This window comes from Carcharhinus amblyrhynchos, chromosome 8 (genome assembly GCF_965287045.1).
Source record: "Carcharhinus amblyrhynchos chromosome 8, sCarAmb.v2.hapA, whole genome shotgun sequence".
Taxonomy (NCBI): Eukaryota; Metazoa; Chordata; class Chondrichthyes; order Carcharhiniformes; family Carcharhinidae; genus Carcharhinus; species Carcharhinus amblyrhynchos.
In genome coordinates this window covers 21,587,039-21,612,061 of record NC_137331.1, presented here as the reverse complement: position 1 = coordinate 21,612,061, position 25,023 = coordinate 21,587,039, and the positions used below count along the sequence as shown (strand labels likewise).

The 25,023-nt window shown below is 43.8% G+C and overlaps 1 protein-coding gene across 1 annotated transcript in view; it reads left to right on the top strand.

Moving 5' to 3' along the window:
• The window catches only part of LOC145346467 (uncharacterized), a 33,584-nt gene extending 9,059 nt beyond the window's left edge, over positions 1 to 24,525 (top strand). Inside the window, exons 3-8 of the mRNA XM_080193771.1 lie at positions 4,161 to 4,305; positions 7,727 to 7,831; positions 12,784 to 12,928; positions 16,845 to 16,993; positions 21,195 to 21,334; positions 23,883 to 24,525. Coding sequence (XP_080049897.1) covers positions 4,161 to 4,305; positions 7,727 to 7,831; positions 12,784 to 12,928; positions 16,845 to 16,993; positions 21,195 to 21,334; positions 23,883 to 23,983 — 785 coding nt within the window. The 3' untranslated portion in view covers positions 23,984 to 24,525. The remainder of the gene's footprint in view (positions 1 to 4,160; positions 4,306 to 7,726; positions 7,832 to 12,783; positions 12,929 to 16,844; positions 16,994 to 21,194; positions 21,335 to 23,882) is intronic.
• The last annotated feature ends 498 nt before the right edge of the window (positions 24,526 to 25,023 follow it).

The window sequence follows — 25,023 nt, the reverse complement described above, 5'->3', positions numbered from 1 at the left end:
GGTATAGTTGCATGTCTGGATATTGTGTGACTAACAGGGGAACTTGCAGGCGATGCATGCTCATGTCCTTGTTCTTCTTGTTGGTGGAGGTCACAGATTTGGAAGGTACTGTTGAGGGAGGCTGATAAGTTGCTGCAGTGCATCTTGTAGATGGTATATACTACCTCTAGTGTGTGTCAATTGTGGACATAATTAATACTTAAGCTGATGGATGTGGTTCTAATCAAGTGGACTGCTTTGTCCTGGATGATATTGAGCTTTGTTGGAGTTGTACTCATAAGAACATAAGAACATAAGAAATAGGAGCAGGAGTAGGCCATCTAGCCCTTCGAGCCTGCCCCGCCATTCAATAAGATCATGGCTGATCTGTCGCTGCTCAGTTCCACTTTCCCGCTTTCTCCCCATAACCCTTAATCGCCTCTCTTATCAAAAACCCATCAACCCGCGTCTTAAAAATACTTAGCGAGGCAGCCTCCACCACTTCAACGGGCAGAGAATTCCAGAGATTCACCACCCTTTGAGTGAAGAAGTTCCTCCTCAACTCCGTTCTAAACCGCCCCCCTTTTATCTTGAGGCTGTGCCCCCTAGTCCTACTGTCTTTTTTGAGCGGGAAGAGTCTCTCCACCTCTATCCTATCCATCCCATTCATCATCTTATACGTCTCAAAGAGATCTCCCCTCATTCTTCTAAACTCTAACGAGTACAAGCCCAGTTTATTCAGCCTCTCCTCATAGCTCAACCCCCTCATCTCCGGAATCAGCCTAGTAAACCTCCTCTGCACTCCCTCCAAGGCCAAAATATCTTTGCGCAGGTGCGGCGCCCAAAACTGCACACAGTACTCCAGCTGCAGCCTCACCAATGCCCTATACAGCTGCAGCAAGACCTCCCTACTTTTATATTCAATCCCCTCGCTATGAAGGCCAGCATCCCATTTGCCTTCCTGACCACCTGCTGCACCTGCAAGCTGGGTTTTTGCGACTCATGCACAAGGACCCCGAGGTCCCTCTGCACCGTCGCCTGCTGCAGTTTTTCGCCCCGTAAGTAATAGTCCTTCCTACCATTCTTCCTACCAAAGTGGACCACCTCACACTTGCCAACATTAAATTCCATTTGCCATTTCCTGGCCCATTCGCCCAGCCTGTCTAGATCCTTCTGCAGACTCTCCGCACCCTCCGCACAATTTGCCGTTCCACCAATCTTGGTGTCATCAGCAAACTTCGACACTCTACACTCGGTTCCCTCCTCCAGATCATCTATATAAATGGTAAAAAGCTGAGGCCCCAGCACCGACCCCTGGGGCACTCCACTAGTCACCATCCGCCAATCCGAATAGCACCCGTTGACCCCCACTCTCTGCCTCCTATTTGACAACCAATCCTCTATCCACGCTAACACCCTACCCCCAACTCCATGTCCCTCGACCTTCTGCAATAACCTCTTGTGAGGTACTTTGTCAAACGCCTTCTGAAAATCTAGAAAGACCACATCCACCGGCTCTCCTCTATCCACCGCCCTAGACACATCCTCATAGAACTCCAGTAAATTTGTCAGACACGACTTCCCTTTAATGAAACCGTGCTGCGTCTGCTCTATCAAGCAATTCCCTTCAAGATGCCTCGCAATTTCCTCCTTAATGACAGATTCTAACATTTTACCTACAACAGACGTTAAACTAACCGGCCTATAATTCCCCTCCTTTTGCCTGGCACCCTTCTTAAACAACAGCGTAACATTAGCCGTTTTCCAATCATCCGGCAGCCAGGTGGAGAGTATATCATACTAGCTTTGGGTAGTCAGGGGGTGAGACACTTCCAACGATTTCCCAAGCTCTGACCTGTTCTAGTAGCACAGTAAAAAGTCTGACAACACTAGGTTTAAGTCCAACCAATTTATTTGATAGTAAACTCACAAGCTTTCGGGGTTTGTCCCTTCGTCAGGTGAATGGAAGGGACAAACCCCGAAGTTTGTGAGTTTACTATCAAATAAATCGGTTGGACTTAAACCTGGTGTTGTCAGACTTTTTACTGTGTTTACCCCAGTCCAACGCCGGCATTTCTACATCATGTTCCAGTAGCCACAGTGTTTGTGTTATTTATGTTGCTGGCCCAATTAAGATTCTGTTCAATGGTGAGACCCCGCTCTATCCTCATTGAATTCAGCTTTGCTAGGCCTCCTTGATGCCATAGACAGTCAAATGTTGCCTTGTTGCTCCCACCTCACCTCTTGAATTCAGCTCTTTGGCTAACATTTAAACAATATAGTCTAGAGGCAACTGCCCCTGAAGAACTCAAACTGAGCATTGGTAAGCTGGTTATTACTGAATAACTGCACTGAGAATGACAGCTTCCATCACATTGCCGATAAATGGGAGTAGACTGACGAAGTAGTAAGTGGTTGATTAAATTTGTCCTGCTTTTTGAGAAAAGAATATATCAGAGGAATTTCCCACAGTTTCGGGTTGATGTCAGAATTGCAGCTATACTGGGACAGTTAGGCCAGGAGTGTCACTAGATCTGGAGGACAAGTCTTCAGTACAATAGCTGGGATGTTGCCAGCGCCAATAGCTTTTGTTGGCTCCAACACATTAAGCTGTTTCTTGACATTGCATAGGGTTGAATCAAATTGGCCCTGAAAATGGCTGCAAATGCTTCAGCCTTCACCTGTACTGACACACTGTACTTCTCCATCATTGAAGATGCGATTGTTCATGGTGCTTTCTCCTCCCATAAGCGATGTAATTGTTCAGCACTATTTATAACTGGATGTGGCAGAGCTTTGATGTGATCACTTAGTTCTGTACGTCACATGCAGTTTCTGCTGTTGACGTGCATGTAGTCCTGTGTTGTAGATTCACTATGCTCTCCTGAATTCCTCATTCATGGGCAGATGCCTCTGCCACACCTAGATTGGTGAGGGTGAAGTCAAGTCACTTTTTCCGCGTGTTAGTTCTCTCACCACCTGTTGCAGGCCATGTTTAATTTGATGTCATGAGACTTCCCATTGTTGTAGAATCAGTGTTGAGTAATCTCAGGGTCACCCACACCAAGTTCAGGTCTCTTATCACCACCATCGTTGCTTAGTTCCAGCATCCGTCCTTGCTCAGTTTCAGTTTTCAACTCAACCATTTCAACTTGAAAATATCCTCCACTATCGACAAAGTCCTCACTGTACCTAGTAGGCATGTGAGGAAACCCAACCCTCCCCCAGCTTTTCCTGACAGTACCCCCAGGCATGGTACCTGGCAGGGTTCATACCCGGCTCCCTCTGTCTCATCCATTATGGAAAAATTGGGCCAGGCCAGGGAGAGGGCCACAAGAGGGCTTCAATTAGCCCACTAACAGGTGGCTCACCTGATGGCCTGCCTTGGTGCGCGTAATATTGCAGCGAGGTCAAAGGTGGATGTGTAGGTGTTGGGGAATGGCACCCATGGCATTATTTACATCCCTGTCCAGCTGCCAAGCCAGTTCCTGAGAAGCATAAAGTCCTGTCGAATAGCACATTTGCTCTCCTGCCAGTCTTTGTCTCAGATTCTCCCAAATCTATGAGAAGGTCTACTAGAGCCAGCACTGGCATTCTGACTGTGAAAAGACCCAAGTATGAATAAATATCCTGAATTCCTTTAATTAAAATTAAATTAAGTTGATTTTATCCATTCAAAAGTCCTGCACCAGTTGGCTCAAGTATTAGTAACCCCTGCAGAGAACAGAAAACTGAGGGAAGGTTCGATAGATGCATTCCAAATCATGAATACAGAGTAGGTAAGGAGTAACTGTTCCCACTTGTGAAAGCAATGAGAACCACAGGGCATAGATTTAATGTAATTGGTAAGACAGGCAAAAGCGACATGAGGAGAAACCTTTTCTCACAGCAATGCACTGCCTGAGATTGTGGTGGAAATGGGTTCAATCAAGGCATTGAAGAGGCAATTAGGCTGTTTTCCAAAAAGGAGAAATATACAGGGTTATATGGGGAGAAAAATAGAGAATGGCACAGGTGATTTACCCATTCCGAGAGCCTGTACAGACATGATGGGCCAAATGGCATCTTTTCTGCACAGTAACAATTTTCTTTCTGTTTAGATTTAAAATGTCAGTGTATTGCTTCAGATGACAAGACTGTGTTAACGCAGCTTACGGTAATAATATTTGTCAATTTACTAGGTCCTTTTCTACAGTCTGTTGGAAATATATCGAAGAAATACAACACTGAAATCACCCCTGCAGGATGGACCTTCTCTATCTGGGGAGTCATTTATTTCTGGCAAGCTGTATGGCTTCTCTATGCATGCATCGGATTATGCCGAAGGTAATAGTGTGCTACAAGTGATGTACATATCTCTATTCTGCTGAATTAAGATCACTCTTTGAATATCATCTGTTCTTGTTCAACATATGCCCAAAAGAACAGCGATGCAATAGATGAGTGTCAAACAATTTGAGCTATAAAGTCAGGTTGAGGGAACTATAACTGCTATTTTACTTCAGCGTAATGTAGGTTGCCAAGTTACTCAGTGACCTGCAACCTCTACCTTTCTAAGAAATGAATGGAAACGAGAGAAAGGAAAGACAAGCAAGTAAGATTGACTGTAAATATAAATGCTATGTTCTTGTTGGTGTAAAATCTTTATTCTTGAGGCATAATTGAGGTCCCAATGACAGGGGAGGGACTTATCTCTTTAAAAAATGGTAATTTCCTAGCTGGTCACATTCCATAATGTAGAATATTTTCAGTGTGATTTGTGCTGGTATTATCAATAGAGTCCAAAGTTTAAACTTCACCTTAGTGTTTCTTTCAAAATCAAATGCATGGCTAAAACAACTAACCATAAAGCCACTGGATTGTCATTAAAACCCATCTTGCTAATGAATATTCTCTGGGGAAAGAGATCTGCCATTCTTATCAGGCCTGGTCTCTAACTATGCTTCAAATCTACACTAATGTGGATGACTAGTAACTGCCCACTAAATGATCTAGCAAGCCATTCAGTTGTTATAGACAATTAGAGATGGACAATAAATGCTAATCTTGCCTTTACTACACACAGCCCATGAATGAATGTTAAAAAGCTGCTTATCTATTCATTTCTAACTACTAACTAAGTGCAAGAGGGTAGCCAGGGAGAGGACAAGAACAAGGAAGGAAATCTATGTGTGGAGCCAGAGGAAATGGGTGAGGTATTAAATAAGTATTTTGAGTCAATATTCACCAAAGAGAAGGACTTGTTAGATGATGAGTCTGGGAAAGGATGTGTAGATAGATTGAGTCACGTTGAGATCAAAAAGGAGGAGGTATTGGGGCTCTTGAGAAACATTAAGGTAGACAAATCCCCAGGGCCTGATGGGATATACCCAAGATTGCTGAGAGAGGCAATGAAGGAAATTATTGGGGCCTTGAGAGAAATCTTTGCATCCTCACTGGCTACAGGGGAGTTCACACAGTAAGAAGTCTCACAACACCAGGTTAAAATCCAACAGGTTTATTTGGTAGCAAAAGCCACTAGCTTTCGGAGCACAGCTCCTTCGTCAGGTGAGTGGGAGATCTGTTCACAAATTTACAGAACAATGATTGAAATGCAAGTCTTTACAGCTAATCAAGGCTTAAAGGTACAGACAATGTAAATGGAGAGAGTACTAAGCACAGGTTAAAGAAATGTGTATTGTCTCCAGACAGGACAGTTAGTGAGATTTTGCAAGTCCAGGCAAGTTGTGGGGGTTGCAGATACTGTGACATGAATCCAAGATCATATCACACTATCTGTAACTTTGAGGCTTCCAGCACTGCAATGAAAACTGAAGCATCAACAGTCTTGCAATGCAGCACAGTTGGCTCCTCAAGCGTATTAATGGTATTAGTCATCACCTCCCCCTTGAAAGATTGGCCTCCAAGCTCTGTACAAGCCGCTCGGCCAAGTTACTGCTAGACTCCTCCATGACCCTTGATGTTACATACAGACTATCTGACAAGTCTGATATGTACCATCATTGTGCATACCCATCACATTTCCTCTGTTTGTCACCTCATTAGAATCCTCATCTGAGTCTTCTGCACCAGACATTGTGTGTGACCTCACCTTCCAGTGAACTGGCATCTGTGTTATCCTTGCCCCCTGTCCAGGCCATTTGTAACCTGTGCCTCAACACATTCAGATCCCACTTCCAAGTTGCCCTTTCAAGTACAAACAACAAAAAAACTTACAGCACAGGAACAGGCCCTTTGGCCTTCCAAGCCTGCAGCGACTATGCTGCCTGACTTAACTAAAACCTCCTACCCTTCTGGGGACCATATCCCTCTATTCCTATCCTATTCATGTTTTTGTCAAGACACCTCTTAAAAGTCACTACTGTATCTGTTTCCACTACTCCCGGCAACGAGTTCCAGGCACCCACCACCCTCTTTGTAAAAAATCTGCCTTGTACATTTCCTTTAGACCTTGCCCCTCGTACCTTAAACCTGTGCCCCCTAGTAATTGACTCTTCCACCCTGGGAAAAAGCTTCTGACTATCCACTTTATCCATGCCTCTCATAATCTTGTAGACTTCTATCAGGTCGCCCTTTAACTTTCACCCGAAAGACCACCCCCCCCACCCCTTAACTTTCGTCTTTCCAGTGAGAACAAACCAAGTTTCTTCAACCCCTCCTCATAACTAATGCCCTCCATACCAGCAACATCCTGTTAAGTCTTTTCTGTACTGTCTCCAAAGCCTCCACATCCTTCTGGTAGCCTCATCTCTGGAATTCAGCTCTTTTGTCCATGTTTGAATCAAGGCTGTAATGAACTCAGGAACTGAGTGACCCTGGTGAAACCCAAACTGGGCGTCACTGAGCAGGTACTGCTTGATAGCTCTGTCGCTAACCTGTTCCATCACTTTAGCTTAGCTGGTAGACACATTACACATTTGGGAGGCCTTAATTGGACACCCAGCATAATGTTACAACATGTTCTTGGCCAAGAGTGGGTTTTAGATCCGCTTCTATCGCATTGACTTCAAGCACACCCCAAACCTAAAATTCAGACCATCGATCTTAAGGTTTGCCCATCAGAGTGATATAAAATACAAAAAATAGTGCTCTGAAAAGGACCAAAAATATCCAAAAAGACTAACAGTTTAATATCAAGAATTCACCATCTGGTTGGATCTGTAAGCATGCTCCCAAATTCTACCTCTGCTGTACAACAAGTAATGTGTTAAACCATTGAGATACAATGGTTTAATTGTACAATGATACAGCTTTTAAAAAGATGAGGGAAAATATTGAAAGTAACCTGGTAAGTCCTTTAGGAACATTGAATATAGGAAGGAGCATTCAAAAGTAATGCAAAAGTAAGGCTGAAATGGAGTTTACAGGATCTTATATAATGCTGTATGACAGATGATTGATATGGGGCTGTAGCTCATGTTAAGAAATGACTGATGGATGTTGGCTGCTGAGATGCTGGGGATTGAGGTAAAAAAGCATAATTCTGGAGAGTTTATCTACACCTTTCAGTCGAAGTTGAATTGGGTTCATAAGTCAACGAATTGAACCTATCTAACAGATTATTGGATAAGGAAGTTTGAGTAATTATTTATTCCAACTAAAATTAATATTTGTCTCCATTGCAAAGTGATTGTTATGATAAGGTGCTATGTAAATACAATGTGTTCCTTAATATATACAAATTTCCTTGTTTTACAAAGTAAAGCACCATTAATATCCTGTTTCTTTTTGATGTTTGTTCACACAGGGATGCCCTCACATGGATGCCTTCTGTACTACCCTGTTCATTTTATTTAGTTTGGATTATAAACAATCTTTTGAACATAGGTTGGATTTTCCTCTGGGATAGAGAGTAAGTACAGGAAGCTATTCCACCAAATCCAATAAGATGATCTTGATTGTTCTTGCAGAAAATGTGGTTGCTTGGATTACAGCATTGCATGTTAGTACTCTACCAAAATGCTTGAGCTTACACGATTACTTTCTTCATCAATTTTAGCAGGCTTCTCAGGAAATAAGACTTGCATTTCTACTGAAGCATTTTGTTCTGCACAACTTTGCTGTCACTCAAAAGACTTACATCAGGATGGGTGAGGGAAAGACTACTCCCAAATGGAAAGTAGACCATTCAACAATGATGGAGTCATATTATGGTCCTAACAATGGAAGCAAACAGAATGACCGGAATGTTCCTGTCCCAGCCGCCACGGGAATTGTAGTGGGTGGGACACGGCTCATGCAAAGGTCTGTTGACCTCGGGCAGGATTTTCCGGCATTGGAGTGAGCACGACCAGAAAATCCCGCCCAATGTTATTTATCTCTCAGTCTGTATTCATGGGAGTTTAGAAGAATGAGGGGGGAACCGTATTGCATCTTACAGGATACTGTGAGGCCTGGATAGAGTGGACATGGAGCGATGTTTCCACTAGTATGAAAAACTGGGACCAGAAGGCACAACCTCAGACTGAAGAGACAATCCTTTAAAACAGAGATGAAGAATTTTGTCAGCCAGAGAGTGGTGAATCTGTGGAACTCTTTGCCGCAGAAGCGTGTGGAGGCCGGGTCATTGAGTGTCTTTAAGTCAGAGATAAATAGGTTCTTGATTAATAAGGGAATCAGCGGTTATGGAGAAAAGGCAGGAAATTGGGGATGAGAGAAGTGTCAGCCATGATTGAATGGTGGAGAAGATTTGATGGGCCGAGTGGCCTAATTCTGCAACTAGAACTAGGGGACATTGCCTCAAAATAACGGGAAGCAGATTTGGGATTGAGTTGAGAAGGAACTTCTTCACACAAAGGGTTGTGAATCTGTGGAATTCCCTGCCCAGTGAAGCAGTTGAGGCTGCCTCATCGAATGTTTTTAAGGCAAGGATAGATAGATTTTTGAACAGTAAAGGAATTAAGTGTTATGGTGGAGCAGGCGGGTAAGTGGAGCTGAGTCCACAAAAAGATTAGCCATGATCTTATTGAATGGTGGAGCAAGTGCGAGGGGCCAGATGGCTACTCCTGCTCCTAGTTCTGATGTTCTTATGCATTATGGTCTTATCTCAAGTTATACATGCAGAAAGCTTGATAGCAAAATGAAGTAATTGACTGTGCTGTAAAGCAAAAGTCGAAGCACAAAGGAACATCTCAAAGTATGGGTGTTCTCTAGAAAGTTAACCTCTGCCTTCTTTTTCCCATTTATCTCGTGTTGGGAAAAGGGAAGAAAGTCACCCATAGAGAAGTCAATTGAATTGTATGTGACGTACCTATTAGTAACGTTATCAGAATAGTTGATCAGACTCAAGATTGAGCCTGAAGTTTTTAATTACTCTATCCTCTACGAAAAAATAATGTCTCCAATGTATTTTGTAGCAGGTTGATCCCTTTGCAGTCTCCTCTTCATCCAACAAATCCTGATCACTAACTTAGTCTGGCCAACTGGCTGATCTGCAGGAATAAGGCCAATGCAAATAATCAGCATTCCCTGACGTAGCAGATTGAAAATTCAGTGGGTCAGCTGTGAAAGTGCCACATCAACGCAACTGGTGGTTGAAGTCTGCAATTCTTTGTCCTAACATGCTGTATATGCTCAGACAATTGGGTAGTTTAAGATAGAGAGAGAGACATAGTTTTATTGTTAGGCAGGGGTAACAAGGGGATTGGATTAAGCTGGGTAAATGGAGTTGAAATAGAGATCAACCATGATCTAATTAAATGGTGAACATTTCCTTCGTGAGATGTGGTGTCCAGGCTGAATTTAATATTTCATGTCCTATTAATCCAAAGACATGTTTATAGATTTCCTTTTGCAGTACCTTCCCTCTGAAGTCCAACCACACCAATATAACAATCCCTTTCTTATTGTTGATCTGCAGCCATAGTGATTGTCTGTGAATCTTATTTTGTAATTTAATTCATCACTCCTGTCTGTGGCAAGTGTTACTGTCTTCATCATTGGAGCCACTTCCCTGCTAATTCTGTTCCTGCTATAAATATTGGCATATTACTAACACAGCCTTATTATTACACATTTCAATCAGCAGTCTCAGAAGATCAAGAGCTACACTATGATTCAAGAATCTCCTTAACTTCCTGCTTACTTTATGTTATGCAGTTTGCCTCACACAACCAGAATCGTGTCCTTAGCTTCCCTATTACGTTTACAAACTTGCTGGATTTGCACATTTTCCATTAAAATCACCACACAAAGTTATGGGTTATAATTTAACTACATGATAATTCAAGCAATCTCTGGCTGAAAAGTGGGAACAATTTAAACCGTTCAATCTTATTCCTGCAGATGGTCAGATGCTGGAGATTTTAAAATACGTCAAGTTTTAAATTCTTACTTTTCTCTTTGGTGTGGAGATGCTAGCATTGGACACAGTACATAGGACTGGACATAGGCACAGTAAGAAATCTCACAATACCAGGTTAAAGCCCAACAGGTTCATTCAGTAGCACAAGCTTTCGGAGTGCTGCTCCTTCTTCAAGTAAGTGAAGAGATAGGTTCCCAAACAGGGTATATATAGGCACAGACTCAATTTACAAGATAATGGGTGGAATGCGAATCGTAACAGATAATCGGGTCTTTACAGGTGCAAACAATGCTAGTGGAGAGAGGGTTAAGCACAGGTTAAAGAGGTGTAAATTGTCTTAAACCAGGACAGTTAGTGAGAATTTCCAAACCCAGGCAAGTCAGATAATGCAACATGAACCCAAGATCCCGGTTGAGGCCGTCCTCATGTGTGCAGAACTTTGTTATCAGTTTTTGCTCGGCGATTCTGCATTGTGATATGTCGTGAAGGCCACCTTGGAGAACGCTTACACGAAGAACAGAGGCTGAATGCCCTTGACTGCTGAAGTGTTCCCCGCCAGGAAGAGAGCACTCCTCCCTAGTGATTGTTGAGCAATGTCCATTCATCCATTGTCATCGCATCTGCATGGTCTCGCCAATGTACACTGCCTCGGGACATCCTTTCCTGCAGTGTATCAGGTAGATAATGTTGGCCGAATCGCAAGAGTACGTACCATGGTGAATGGTGTTCTCACTTGAGATGATGGCATCCGTGTTGATGATCTGGCACGTCTTGCAGAGATTTCTGTGTAGGGGTCTGGCTTCCTAATATAACTTGGGATTCTGGTTCAATGCCCTAACACCACTCCCTTTATCTTGATTTATTTTGTCCTGGATGTGTGCTAACTTTGGCTGTTTGGTAGCACTCTTGCCTCTGAGTCAGAAGGTTGTGGGTTGAGTTCAAAAACATAAAGGTTGACATCCCAGTGCACTGGAAAGTGACCATCTTTCTGATGAGATTGTTAACAGTAATAATTTAGTGAGGGGAGGAAAAAAATCTATCTTTCTTCCCTCTGGTTCATTTGCCAATTTCTTTTTATGAATCCTTTGGTTACCAACCCACTTGCCAGTGGGAGTCATTTGTCTCCATAAACTCGATCAAAATCCCAGAACATGTTGAACATCCTTATTAAGTTTTTTTTGTCTTTCTTGGAACAGAGACAATTAAACTCAGCTTTGGTCTCTCTGTGTAAGATTCTCATCCCTGGTAATATTCCAGTAAATATCTCCTACACGCTTTCTGAGGTTTAGGTTTCCTTCATTATGTGCAGTGCCCAGAAATGGACTCAGTACCCAAGCTGAGGTCTGACCTCAGCTGAGGTAACAGGTAAACAAATCTTGTGGAATTATGGAGCAGAGTCTTCAGAAAGGAAATGGGCGGCACGGTGGCACAGTGGTTAGCACTGCAGCCTCACAGTGCCAGGGACCCGCGTTGAATTCCAGCCTCGGGTGGCTGTGTGGAATTTACTTTCTCCCCGTGTCTGCGTGGGTTTCTTCCGGATGCTCCAGTTTCCTCCCACAGTCCAAAGATGTGTGGGTTAGGTGGATTGGTCATGATAAATTACTCTGTAGTGTCGGGGGACTGGCAGGGTAAAAAAGTGGGGTTATGGGGATAGACCCTGGATGGGATTGTGGTCAGTTCAGACTCGATGGGTGGCATGGGAAGCACAGTGGTTAGCACTGCTGCTTCACAGCTTCAGGGACCTGGGTTCGATTCCTGGCTTGGGTCACTGTCTGTGTGGAGTTTGCACATTCTTCTTGTATCTGCATGGGTTTCCTCCGGGTGTTCTGGTTTCCTCCCACAGTCCAAAAATGTGCAGGTTAGGTTGATTGGCCAGGCTAGAATTGTCCATGAGTGTTCTGAGATGTGTAGGTTAGAGGAATTAGTGGGTAAAATATATGGGGGTAGGGCTTGGGTGGGATTGTGGTCGGTGCAAACTCGATGATCCAAATGGCCTCTTTCTGTGCTGTAGGGATTCTGTGATGGATCACATAGCCTCCTTCTGCACTGTAGGGATTCTGTGATAATTTGGAATAACTCTGAGTGAGCTACTAATATATTTTGCATGCACAAAACAATGCAGGTTACTCTAATATAAATTTCATTTTTGTTGAGCATCCTTTTCACATATACTTCTAACTCATCGCTCAGTTAAATATTATGATGGCATGGGTTGAAATTGAATTGCTATTTATAGCTAGATGGTTTCAGAAAGTTAATGTTCAACCGTATTGACAAGACAGAGAGAGTCTTTTATTTTCTGCAACATGAAGCAGGATAGATGAAACTCAACTGTAAATAGAAGGAAGCTTCTGATAAATGTAAGCGTATTTCTAGGTAAGTGAACAGGATAAATGTGTTCCTGCTCCTGAAAATTGTTGTCAATCATTCAGATCTCCCAACAACCATTGAGTTCCACTATCATCAGCCTTGTGTTTGATCTGAATTTTTTTTCATTTCAGATACATTATCCCTGCACTCATTTTTCTGGCTTTAATTGCATTCACCAATTACGTAGTTTTATTCCTTTCCTACCGTGCCCTACATACTCAGCACCTCTGGATGCAAAAGTACAGAAAGGTTGATTTGTGGCTTGTCAGAATACTGGTAAGTGTTTCCAGAATATCATAAAACTGTCCCGCTTAACACTTGATGGCACGTTGGTTAACACCGCAACCTCACAATGCGAGGGAACTGGGTTCAATTCCAGCCTCGGGTCACTGTCTGTGTGGAGTTTGCATGTTCTCTCTGTGTCTGTATGGATTTCTTCCGGGTGCTCCAGTTTCCTCCCACACTCCAAAGATGTGCATGTTAGTTTGACTGGCCATGGTAGATTGACCCTCGTGTTAGGGAATTAGCAGGATAAATGTGTGGGCTTATGGGAATAGGGCCTGGGTGGGATTGTAGTTGGTGCAGACTCAATGGGCTAAATGACCTCCTCCTGCACTGTTGGGATTCTATGATTCTATGCTTAAGGGATGGAAAAAGATTTATTATTGGTTTAGCATGTTACTGGGGGAATAACAAGATGTGGAGATGCCGGGGTAAACACAGTAAGAAGTCTCACAACACCAGGTTAAAATCCAACAGATTTATTTGGTAGCACAAGCCACTAACTTTCAGAGCACTGCTCCTTCATCAGGTGAGTGGGATTTCAGTTCACAAACTTGGCTTATAAAGACATAAACTCAATTTACAAAATAATGGTTGGAATGCGAGTCTTTACAGGTAATCAAGTCTTAAAGGTACAAACAATGTGAATGGAGATAGGGTTAAGTACAGGTTAAAGAGACGTGTATTGTCTCCAGCCTCAGAAGACAAACACGGGACATGGCGGACAGAGTACCTTTCGTCGTCCAGTACTTTCCCAGCGCAGAGAAGCTACAACATCTTCTCCGGAGCCTTCATGAAGACGAACATCTCGCCAAGGACATCCCCACACCCCCAATTCTTGCCTTCAAACAACCGTATAACCTCAAACAGACCATTGTCCGCAGCAAACTACCCAGCCTTCAGGGGAACAGTGACCACAACGCCACACAACCCTGTCACAACAACCTCTGCAAGACATGCCGGATTATCGACACAGATGCCATTAGCTCATGTGAGAACACCATCCATCAAGTACATGGTACATTCACTTGCAACTCGCCCAACGTTGTCTACCTGATACGCTGCAGGAAAGAATGTCCCAAGGCATGGTACATTGGGGAGATCATGCAGACGAAACGGCAACCGATGAATGAAGACCGCTCGACAATCACCGGGCAAGAATATTCTCTTCCAGTTGGGGAACATTTCAGCCGTCGCGGGCATTTGGCCCCTGATATTCTCCAAGGCGGCCTTCACAACACTCAACAACGCAGAGTCGCTGAGCAGAGACTGAGAGTCTCAACCGGGATCTTGGGTTCATGTCACACTATCTGTAACCCCCACGACTTGCCTGGGCTTGCAACATCTTACTAACTGTCTGGGCTGGAGGCAATACACATCTCTTTAACCTGTGCTTAACCCTTTCTCCACTCACATTGTCTGTACCTTTAAGACTTCATTACCTGTAAAGACTTGCATTCCAACCATTATTTTGTAAATTGAGTTTGTGTCTTTATATGCCGTGTTTGTGAACTGAAATCTCACTCACCTGATGAAGGAGCAGCGCTCCAAAAGCTGGTAGCTTGTGCTACCAAAAAAACCTGTTGGAATTTAACTTGGTGCTGTGGAATAACAAGAGTCAGTTTTTAATGATGTCCACCTAGGGAACACTCTTCTCTGGATGCAAAAGTGAGGAAAACTGGATCTATCACACCCATTTAAGCTTTTTTGGAATTAATTAGGGGCTTCCAGTGGTTGACAGAGAGGAGAACCAGGGTAGAGCAGGGAGAGAGGAGCCCATTACCTGGTTGAGGGGTGAGGATGGTAATAGTAAATAAATTAGATGTGAGTAGCATCATCATGCCTTATTTCCCCAGGTCTCGGCTTTGTGAGGACCCAATTCATATTGCATCACACAACACATGCAACACACCACAACTTCTGTGGTGTGTCCAGGTAAACCACAGGCTCAGGAGAATGGGCATAGGAGGCACTTCACAGAAATGCTATACAGCAACAGTTGAAAGTGCCACATTGGAGATAACAGGGCAGATGGTTAAAAGCTTGGTCAGAGTTATGTTTTAAGGAGGCAGTTGAAGGGAAAAGAGACTTTGGCGGAAAGGTAAATGGATTGATTTCCAGAACTTGGGGCCTAGGGACCTGAAAGCATGGCCAACAATGATTGGTGGGACAATTAAAATCAGAGATGTTCAAGGGGCCAGAGTTAGAAGAGCCAAATGTAGGTCTGGGAGCACAAGTATGCTTGATGAATGGGACTTGGTGTGAGTAAGGATGCAGGCAGCAGAGTTTTGGATGAACCTTAAGCTTACTGATTGCAAGAACATGTGAGGGCACAGGGAATGCATCTGTTTTATATGATGTTGGCAGAAGTCCAATCCACTAGGAGTGGATCACAGGTACCCACATCCCCTGGGATACAGCTGAGTCTCGTATTCCACATTTTCAGTGTATTATGTAAACCAAACTATTCCACCTTGGAAAGCTGCGAACTCTGTGGCTTCCTCTCCCTTTTTAAGAGAGTTGCAGGTATTTTTAAAAAACAAAGCCGGATTTTTCAGAGATCCACCCAAAGAAAAAGGCTTTTTGTCACTGGCTGTATTAGCTCTCGAGGTGTCTGATCATCACTCCTGTCACAGGCGGGGAAACAGTGGTGTAATGCTATTTTCACTGGATAATAATCCAGAGAGCTAGGGTAGTTCTCCAGGGACCTGGGTTGAATCCCACCAAGGTAGATGGTGAAATTTGCATTCAGTAAAAAGCTGGAATTAAAAAAATGTCTAATGATGAGTATGAAACCATTATCAATCTGGTTCATTAATTTTCTTCAGGAAAGGAAATCTATTATACTTACCTGGTCTGGTCTACATGTGACTCCACAGCACTGTTGTTGGGGATGGGCAATAATGCTAGCGTGCCCACTGATGCCCAGTGATACCCCAGGAACGAATAATTTTAACAGTGGGAGTGCACCAGGAGTAATCCAAGAGATTTGGGGCAATTGATTCAGGGGGTGGGTTAAATTTCGGGATATGTCACTATTTTATGATTCCATACTGGGCAGGGGTTAAGAACAGTGAAAGTGTCTAAGATATTAAGCAAAGATTAAAATATCCAGCTGGGGTTTTGTGGGCCTTAGGACAGTTAGGAGATAGTGAAGGAAATACTTCTTAAAAAATGACCATGATAGGTAATAAAGTACAACCTTTTTATATATGAATTTTTAAAGCATAGACTCGGGAACCTGGAAGCAATAGTTAAAATGGGGCATGTGACAGAATGATGACCAATAATCATTAAAATAGAGCACACCTTGACAGAAACCTGGGCCTGGATGTGGGTGAGGAACTGCTCTTGTGAGGTCAGGAAATCCGGAAAACTCATTTCCCGAATATGTTACAGAATTTAACTACAGAACTGCTTTAATGTTCATGCGAGGGATTTCCAGCAACAGCCTTGGTCCTCTTCAAGGAAGAAATAGTTTCATGACGTTCTGACGACCTGTTAACTTCTGCTGCAAGTATTAATGGTCTAATGCTGAACACATCTGTATGAAATCCTGCTGTTCATGACTGTAACGTGACCATTAACCTGTTTCGTTTGAATGATGTTCTCATTTAATAGGGGACAGAGAGATGGTTTAAATGCATCTAAAGCACCCCTCTGCTGGTACGGTCAACAGTTCATTTCTAGGCTGTTATGATGCTTGGGAAATGTAAGACGTATCTACACACAGATCAAAAATCTCAGTTGTGTCATGGAACGTTTTAACTTCTCAGGATATTAAAATTGCTTTTCTGCTTCTTCTGCTATTCTGCAAAGCAGCAGCAAAAAAAAATTGTTACTGTACAAATGCAAATACTTTACTGAGAAAGACTGTCTCCTTACTGCTACTGTGCTGCATATTTTGTAGATACAGAATGGAGTGGCAGTTTATGCAACGTGGACAACCATAGCGACACTACTTAACTTTGCTATTGTACTAACTTACAGTGGAAGTATTACAACTGTAACATCTGGTACAGTTTCACTTTCCATCCTGGCCTTTGAAGTCGTTTTATGGTATGTGCAATTTTGATGATTATTATTTATCAATTATCTGGTAGTAAAACCTTCATTACTAGAGTTCTCCGTTTTTGTAAGTGAATGGATCATAATGTGTGACTCTAACTCTGAGAAAGCCGAAGGCCCCTAGGATTGGTTTTCTGTCTGTCATGTCCACTGATCACCATTGGGACACACTACTAGCTTCAGTGCTGTTGAAATGGGGAGGGGAAATATAGGCAGGGTTTTTGACTATTAGTTTAATGTTGAGATTTAAGAAGTTTAAAAGATTGGGTTTTAATGACTTGATAACAGTGAAGAGCTTTCCTAATGGCCTAGCTAGCTAATCTTTGTCAGGCACTTAGATCAAAGCCGAGATGATTTTCAATATCATCCTGCGTAAAATGCAACCTTTGCTCAATTTGCAAAACCACAAGATACTTACTAATAATGAAAGCCATTCAGCCCATTTTGACTGTCCATCTAGAACAACCCTCCAATCTCCCTCCTGCCCCATCACTACAGTAATTCTGTAATCAACGATTCTGGAAATTTTACCTCTGCTACATCAGAAGCTCATTCCACATGCTGCTCACTCCCTGCAAGAAAAACAAACTGTTATCCATCCTAAGATTGCCTTTACTAGTTTTGAACCACGACCTATTCCCATAGTTTGATTTTAAATAATATTCTGGAGTAAACGTTTACAAGTCATTTACTATTTTTTATACATCTGTAAGATCACAGCCAGAATCCTCCGGCTGTTCACGCTGGTGGGATTCTCCAGTCCCGCTGGCAGTGCACCTTCACCTGCGGGTTTCCTGCCTGCATGGAGTGACATCAACGGGAATTCCCATTGACAGCAGTGGGACCAGGGAATCTCACTGCGAACAAGCAATGTGCCACCTCCCACCAATGGGGAACATGCGGCTGGAAGGCCAGATAATCTCGCCCCACTTCTTCCGAACCGAAAGCCTAACTCTCCATGATGATGAGAAATGGGCACAGTATTTAAGATGTGGTCTGACCAGAGTACTGCATAATTTGGACATGACTTCCTCTAGCTTATGTTCTACAGTCTGGTTCTATAATTCATCATCCTATCAGTTTAGCTGACTGCTGCGCTATCCTGACTTCACATGTTCAGCAATGAGTCTTCTTAGGTTCTCCAGTCTCTTCCAGTTTCATCCTTGGTTACTTCAACATCATTCATGAAATATGTGTGTTCAGTTTTTATGCCATGTGTAATATATCTGCTATAAATGTAATCTGCCACTGTTCAAATATTCACATATCTTGTTCTGTTCATTCTCATTTCTGAGATGCTTCTGAATTCCACTATCCCGCCTAGTTTGGGTATAATCCTGAAATTTAACCAATTTGTATTGAATTCCAGAATCCAAGTCATTAATCAGGGTAATTGGCCCAACACAGATCCCTCGAGTACTACTCTTAGTCCTTGCTCTCACTCTTTTAACCAATGCCACTGGACTGCTACATTTTAGCCAGTGGGCCTGATTTTACCATTACGTTGCGGCCGTTTTCGGGCATGAAAACCTGGTAAAGTCGGACGCGAGGCAAATAACGTGATCCGCGCCTGTGCCAATTCTGCCTGTACCAAGGCCTGAAAATGGACGCAATCGGGACCACGCCTGAAACAGGCGCGATGGCAATTTAAATGCATTTGTGTGCATTTAGATTGACTTACTGGGCTGGACACCCAAACTTATCAGTATTTCCCCATCCAGATTCAGCGCAGAACAAACATGCTCGGCAAAAGTCTGCTTTGAGTGCTCCAGCTTCTGAAGACATAAGTTCAGCGGCTCTCTAACTCAGATCGGTGGTGGGGTGGCGGGGGGGGGGGGGGGGGGGTGCGGGGATAGTAGGACAAGGAGGGAAACCGGCCAGATGGATCTCTGGGGTGGGGGGGCTGGGGTAGTGGTTGTAGGAGGGAGGTGGAAGTGGCCAGATTGTTCTCTAGTTGGGGGGTGGGGGGGGGTAGAGAGGTCTGATTGTTCATTGGTGGGGAGGGGGAGGAGGCAGGCCAGATTGTTCTCTGGTTCGGGGGAGGTGGGTCAGATTGTTCTCTGGTTCGGGGGAGGTGGGTCAGATTGTTCTCTGGTTCGGGGGAGGAGGAGGGAGATGGGTCAGATTGTTCTCTGGTTCGGGGAAGGAGGAGGGAGGTGGGTCAGATTGTTCTCTGGTTCGGGGAAGGAGGAGGGAGGTGGGTCAGATTGTTCTCTGGTTCGGGGGAGGAGGAGGGAGGTGGGCCAGATTGTTCTCTGGTTCGGGGGAGGTGGGTCAGATTGTTCTCTGGTTCGGGGGAGGAGGCGGGAGATGGGTCAGATTGTTCTCTGGTTCGGGGGAGGAGGCGGGAGGTGGGTCAGATTGTTCTCTGGTTCGGGGGAGGAGGAGGGAGGTGGGTCAGATTGTTCTCTGGTTCGGGGGAGGAGGAGGGAGGTGGGTCAGATTGTTCTCTGGTTCGGGGGAGGAGGAGCGAGATGGGTCAGGTTGTTCTCTGGTTCGGGGAAGGAGGAGGGAGGTGGGTCAGATTGTTCTCTGGTTCGGGGGAGGAGGAGGGAGGTGGGTCAGATTGTTCTCTGGTTCGGGGGAGGAGGAGGGAGGTGGGTCAGATTGTTCTCTGGTTCGGGGGAGGAGGAGGGAGGTGGGTCAGATTGTTCTCTGGTTCGGGGGAGGAGGAGGGAGGTGGGTCAGATTGTTCTCTGGTTCGGGGAAGGAGGCGAGAGGTGGGTCAGATTGTTCTCTGGTGGGGGAACGGGTGGGGAAAATGAGAGAGACCCGATTGAGGGGGGGGGTGCAGGAGGAGGGAAGCCTGATGATTCTCTGGTGGGAGGGGAGGAGGAAGAGGGAGGCCCGATCGTTCTCTGGTGGAGGGAGGAAGAAGACGGAGGCGGGTCAGATGGATCTCCGGTGGTGGGGGAGGCAGCTGGGCAGGCCACGGGGGGGTCCGCTGCCACTCTGTGGGCGATCGGTGGGGGGGATGTGGGGCAGGGGGTCATGATTTGTCTGGGTAGCCCAGGAGGCTGGGTAGAAATAGGGGTCAGTTATTTTGTGGCCACAGATGGCCCCCACAGTTGATGTGGCAGGGGAGCGTTTTTCAAATGATTTTTTACTGCACATGCGCAGTTGAAGGCTCCAATCTGAGAAGCAGCGTTTCGGGCGCGATAAGCCCCACCCACAGGCTTGTGCAGCGCAATTCAAAACCGCTGCTTTTTATTAAGGTTGAGTGCGTATGGGAGCGCCTGAGAACGGGGTTTACAAGCTGGATCTGAATCAGGCCCAGATTCAGCACTTAGAATCAAAATGGTAAAATCAGGTCCAGTATCTTTATTCAATGTTCAATTTTATCCAAACTGATTTTAGCTGAAGGATCAGTTGGAACTAACCCAAAACAATTGGTGGTGAAATTGACCAAGAATTCTGCTTTCCACCCTCTGTGTAATCCATGTCATGTGGATGTTGGAGTTAGATTAGCCTATCCTAGACTAGACTAGCCGAGGGAAGTCTAGAGCTAGAGAACATAGGATTAAGGTGAGAGGGGAGAGATACAAAAGTGTCCAGAGGGGCAATTTTTTCATACAGAGGGTGGTGAGTATCTGGAACAAGCTGCCAGAGGTAGTAGTAGAGGCAGGTATAGTTTTGTCTTTTAAAAAGCAGTTAGACAGTTACATGGTAAGATGGGTATAGAGGGATATGGATCAAATGCAGGCAATTGAGACTAATTTTGGGGTTTAAAAATAAAGGGCAGCATGGACAAGTTGGGCCAAAGGGCCTTGTTTCCGTGCTGTAAACCTCTATGCCTCTATTGCCTAGTCTATCGTTACTCACTGCCGAGGGTCATATATTTATTATTAATTTGATTTATTATTGGAAGAATGGGATGGTAGTAAATGGTGAGCTGTACCCATACCATGGAGGGAACCGATGCTGGGGAGGGAGTGTACAGATGGAAGAACTGCATTAAAAGATTCACAGATAGTGGATAACAATTAGAATAACGTTGCATAGATAGTATCATGAACAAAGCTATTCTTTTCCTTTATTACAGGGTACAGTAGAGCTACAGTATAATTTGATCTGTTTCATGCTTCATGCCACTATACTTGTGTCAGATTAACTATAGCAATAATGCATATAATGTATCATACCTCACTGCTGTATTGCCTAATAAATTATTAATTTTTATTTTTGCCCACAGGTTCTGTTTAGAAAATCTTTTGCTTGATAAGTATGTGCGCTACACACTTACAGTCTATCCAGTCATCATTGTTGCATTGTCAGGAGCGTTAGACCAAAATTACAATCCTTTATCTCCAACCAGAAACAACATTTACATTGGTGAGTGTTACGGACAAAATAATTATTGGTAAAGTGGCCTTCACTTTCTTCTGCATGCCATTTTCATTGGACTAGTTAGTGCTTTCGGGTAAATTTGTGTGTGTGTGCACTTCCACTTGTTAAATGAATGATGGAAAGTACTGCATGCAGGAATTTATCCCAGTCAGAATATCCAAGAATCCTAAAAGATAATGTACAGAAGAAGTCAGAGATCATTTTCTTGTCACCAGTATGTATGAATCATGTCAGACCAAAGTGGCAACAGCTGAAATGGAACAAGTGTTTAATATTCTTCCCTGAAGAATTGCTCAAGAATATTGAGAAAATTAGGTCAGTACTTGGTGCTGCGGTGTAAAAATTTCCCTCAGGCAATTTTATTTCCAATATTAGGCACAGGGCAAGTTGGCTCACAGCAGATGGAAATATTTTGGGACCTTGTTTGAACCATTACTTTGCAGTCCCATCCTGGTAAAACCCTCACTATAACATTTATATGTATTCTTCTCTCACACCCCACTTTGCTACTATAAGCCAAATAGTGTGTAATAATTGCACCACATTTCGCAGACGGAGAACCTCTTCCTCTGTAGCTCTTTTATCAGTTAGTACAAACTAAATAAATGAGATGGTGCTCCTCTCATGTTCCTGGTAAAGTGGAAAAACATCCAAGGCCCAATTGTGCATGAATCTGTGCTTCTTCAGGGGTTTCATGCACAACCATCATGCCTTACATTATTAGGCCTCAGACTTTATGGGCTGGATTTTCATCTTTAGTTCAGGAACCACGAGTCATAGGATTTCCTGATGCCACAGTCTGAACTTTGAAAACCCAGCCCACTCACCCAGTACTTTGGTCTCTGAGTGTTGGGTGAGGGCTGGGGTCGGGCCTTTTGCCTCCTGACACAGTAATGGAGGCGAGCGGATAGTGAGGTTAGCAGGTTAGAAGGCTGCCTCTGTTTACTGGGACATCGGTCCAGTTCAGTTCATGGCTGTTAGGTCATCATCTCTCGTGCATCCCCTCTGCCTCTTTATAACCAACCATGCATCCTCCATGCCCATGTACTCGGCTCATAACTCATCAGCTATATAATAACACTGGCAAGTTTTCAAAATTTTCATGGAATTTACAAAAAGAAATCAGGCATTCAACATTTTCTTTGAAAAAAACCGCCATTCTTTCATTCTCATAAAACTGTCAAACACAGCCAGTGAAAGTCTCTTTGAAGAAACGTTTCATCCTCTTAAAACCTTCTAATCTCAAACAATGAAGCACACAAAGCATTGAAAAATCACTTCAAGGAAAAATAAATTTATGACGAGCCTATAAAACTGTTACTCAAACAAAACTAGCAGTCTCCTTTATAATAGTGTATAAACAACTCCCCACCATACTGAGTCTGTTAGTCATTCTTGGAGCTCAGCAGGCATTCATAATGACTCTATCTAGCAAAATTGCTCAGGTTTTCACGAAGGAAAAAGATATCCCGCATTATAAATGCTTGGCTGAGTTCCAAGAAAATGCATTTCCACCTCACTAATCCATGGTTATATGATAGAAGAAGGGATGAAAAGCACTGTTAGATCAACATCTCTATTATCTTCATATGGCAGTTTTTGCCACATTTGCTGCAGTGGAAGACAGTGGTCTGAGAAGGTGCATGGATTCACTGTTTTCTCTGGGCCTTCTTCTCAACTACTTTTTGTGGCTGCTCACCTTTTTCAATGCCCTTCCAAACAATGACCCTCCAGAGGTCACGGCTGTCGGTGACTGTCCCCCAGTTGTCTGCCATCTTTATATCTTGCTTGAAGGTGGCCTTATGATAGAGGTATGGATGCCCAAGAGATCATGGCCATATCACCATGCCAAAAGTCTTTGTGTGTAACCAAGCCAGCGCAAATGTTGTTGGCCCAGCATGAGTGTATGCTGATGGAATTAACACGTTCCAAGACCTCTGAGTTGATGTTTTTGATCTCCTCAAAATAAAATGAGAGAGAGAGAAAATGGAGAATTGGAGGCCATTTCCGGCAGGAGTTAACTGAAGGATGATCTGCAGCTGAACATGACACTAGTAAAACCATTAGTGGCAGATGCATGAACGCAGTTTGCCCAGTAAGTCAATGAAGCCACTCATCTTCCTGGCTCTAGATCAGGAAAAAGCTGACTGATGTGCGTGCACACACACACACACACACACACACACAAATCAACCTCTGAAAAGTCAATTAGGATGAACTGCTTGCTTTTAGGATTTGTCTGGTGCGAAAAAGAACATAAGGAATTGGAAAGCAACCCCTGAAGCCTTCCTCACCACTCAATAAGAGGATGCCTGATCTTTGACCTCAACTCCATACTTGCCCATCCTATTCTCAAATGAAAACATTCCAAAAAAACGATGAGTTTATCATGTCTCCCACCACCACACGAATAGCCATAGAATTAAAACAATGATCTCTTTGTAGTGTAATCATGTTCTCCTCGCTCGACATTGTATCCATTGTGCAGTTGAAATACAAAGTATTAACCCTGATGGTTTTGTTTCTTTCCCAGCTGTGCTCCTGGCTGCTGCCTGCACTGCCTTTGCAGCGCGCGTTGCTATAGTTACTTGGAGACATTTCAAACGCCCTCTCTGTCAGGAGAGTGAGAATTGAAGGTTTTTTACCTCTGGAAAAGCAATAATGAGCATATCGAAAACAAAGAGTTCCCTTCAAAAAAGTAAAGTTGCACCAGGAAATCCAAGCAGTAACCGATTAAAGGCAAACATGTTCGGACAGTGACAGGATCGTTGCTTATTTAAACTCACACATTCAAAGGTTTGTGCTACTTACCCTGCTGTCCATTGCAGTGTGGCCCTGATGATGTACATTCATACTCAGCCAGACTCCTCACTTTATCCATGATAGCTTGTCCCCACTTCACCCACTGAAATGGTTCCCATCAACGAAGAGGGAATAATTCAGTTCTGGCAGTCAGGTTAATTGAAGCTTGAGGGCATTTGTACATTTGGGCCCGACACTTTGCTGCAGGCGGTTGATAATGAATTGTTCTCTGCAGCCGATCAGTGACTGAACCCTTTTGATGGCAGCCAAATGAACATCTGCAAAAACAAAAGCAAAATACGGCAGCTGCTGCAAATCTGAAATGAAAAGATTAAATGCTGGAAATACTCATTGAGTAGAAATTCCACCCACCCCACCCCACCCCACCCGCCACCATGGGAATTGTGGTGGCTGAGACACAGACTGTACAAAGATGCATTGACCTCAAGTCAGATTTTCCAGCTTTGGTGGGAGCGCAACTGTAAAATGCCAACCACTAAGTCTGGCGTGGGAGAGAGAAACAGAGTTAGCGTTTCAGGTCAAAGATTTTAACTCTGTTTCTCTTTTCAGAGATGCAGCCAGTCTTGCTGCGCACTTCCAACATTTTCACTCCGTAAAATACCTGTGAGTGTTGCTTGGTGCCCGGGGTACATATTTCCGAAGGCAGAAACACATAAGGCCATTTGTTCAGTGGGGTTGTGGTTCACTGGGGCTATAAATAGTATTGGGATGATCTGCCTTCAGAACCAATAGCTTTATTTTGATTAAAAACAAAGAAATGAAATCATGAATCCTGGAAATCTGAAAGTGAAACAGAAAATGGAAGGGCACAGAAGAACTAAGAATTGCAATCCATTTCAGACTCTGGTAAA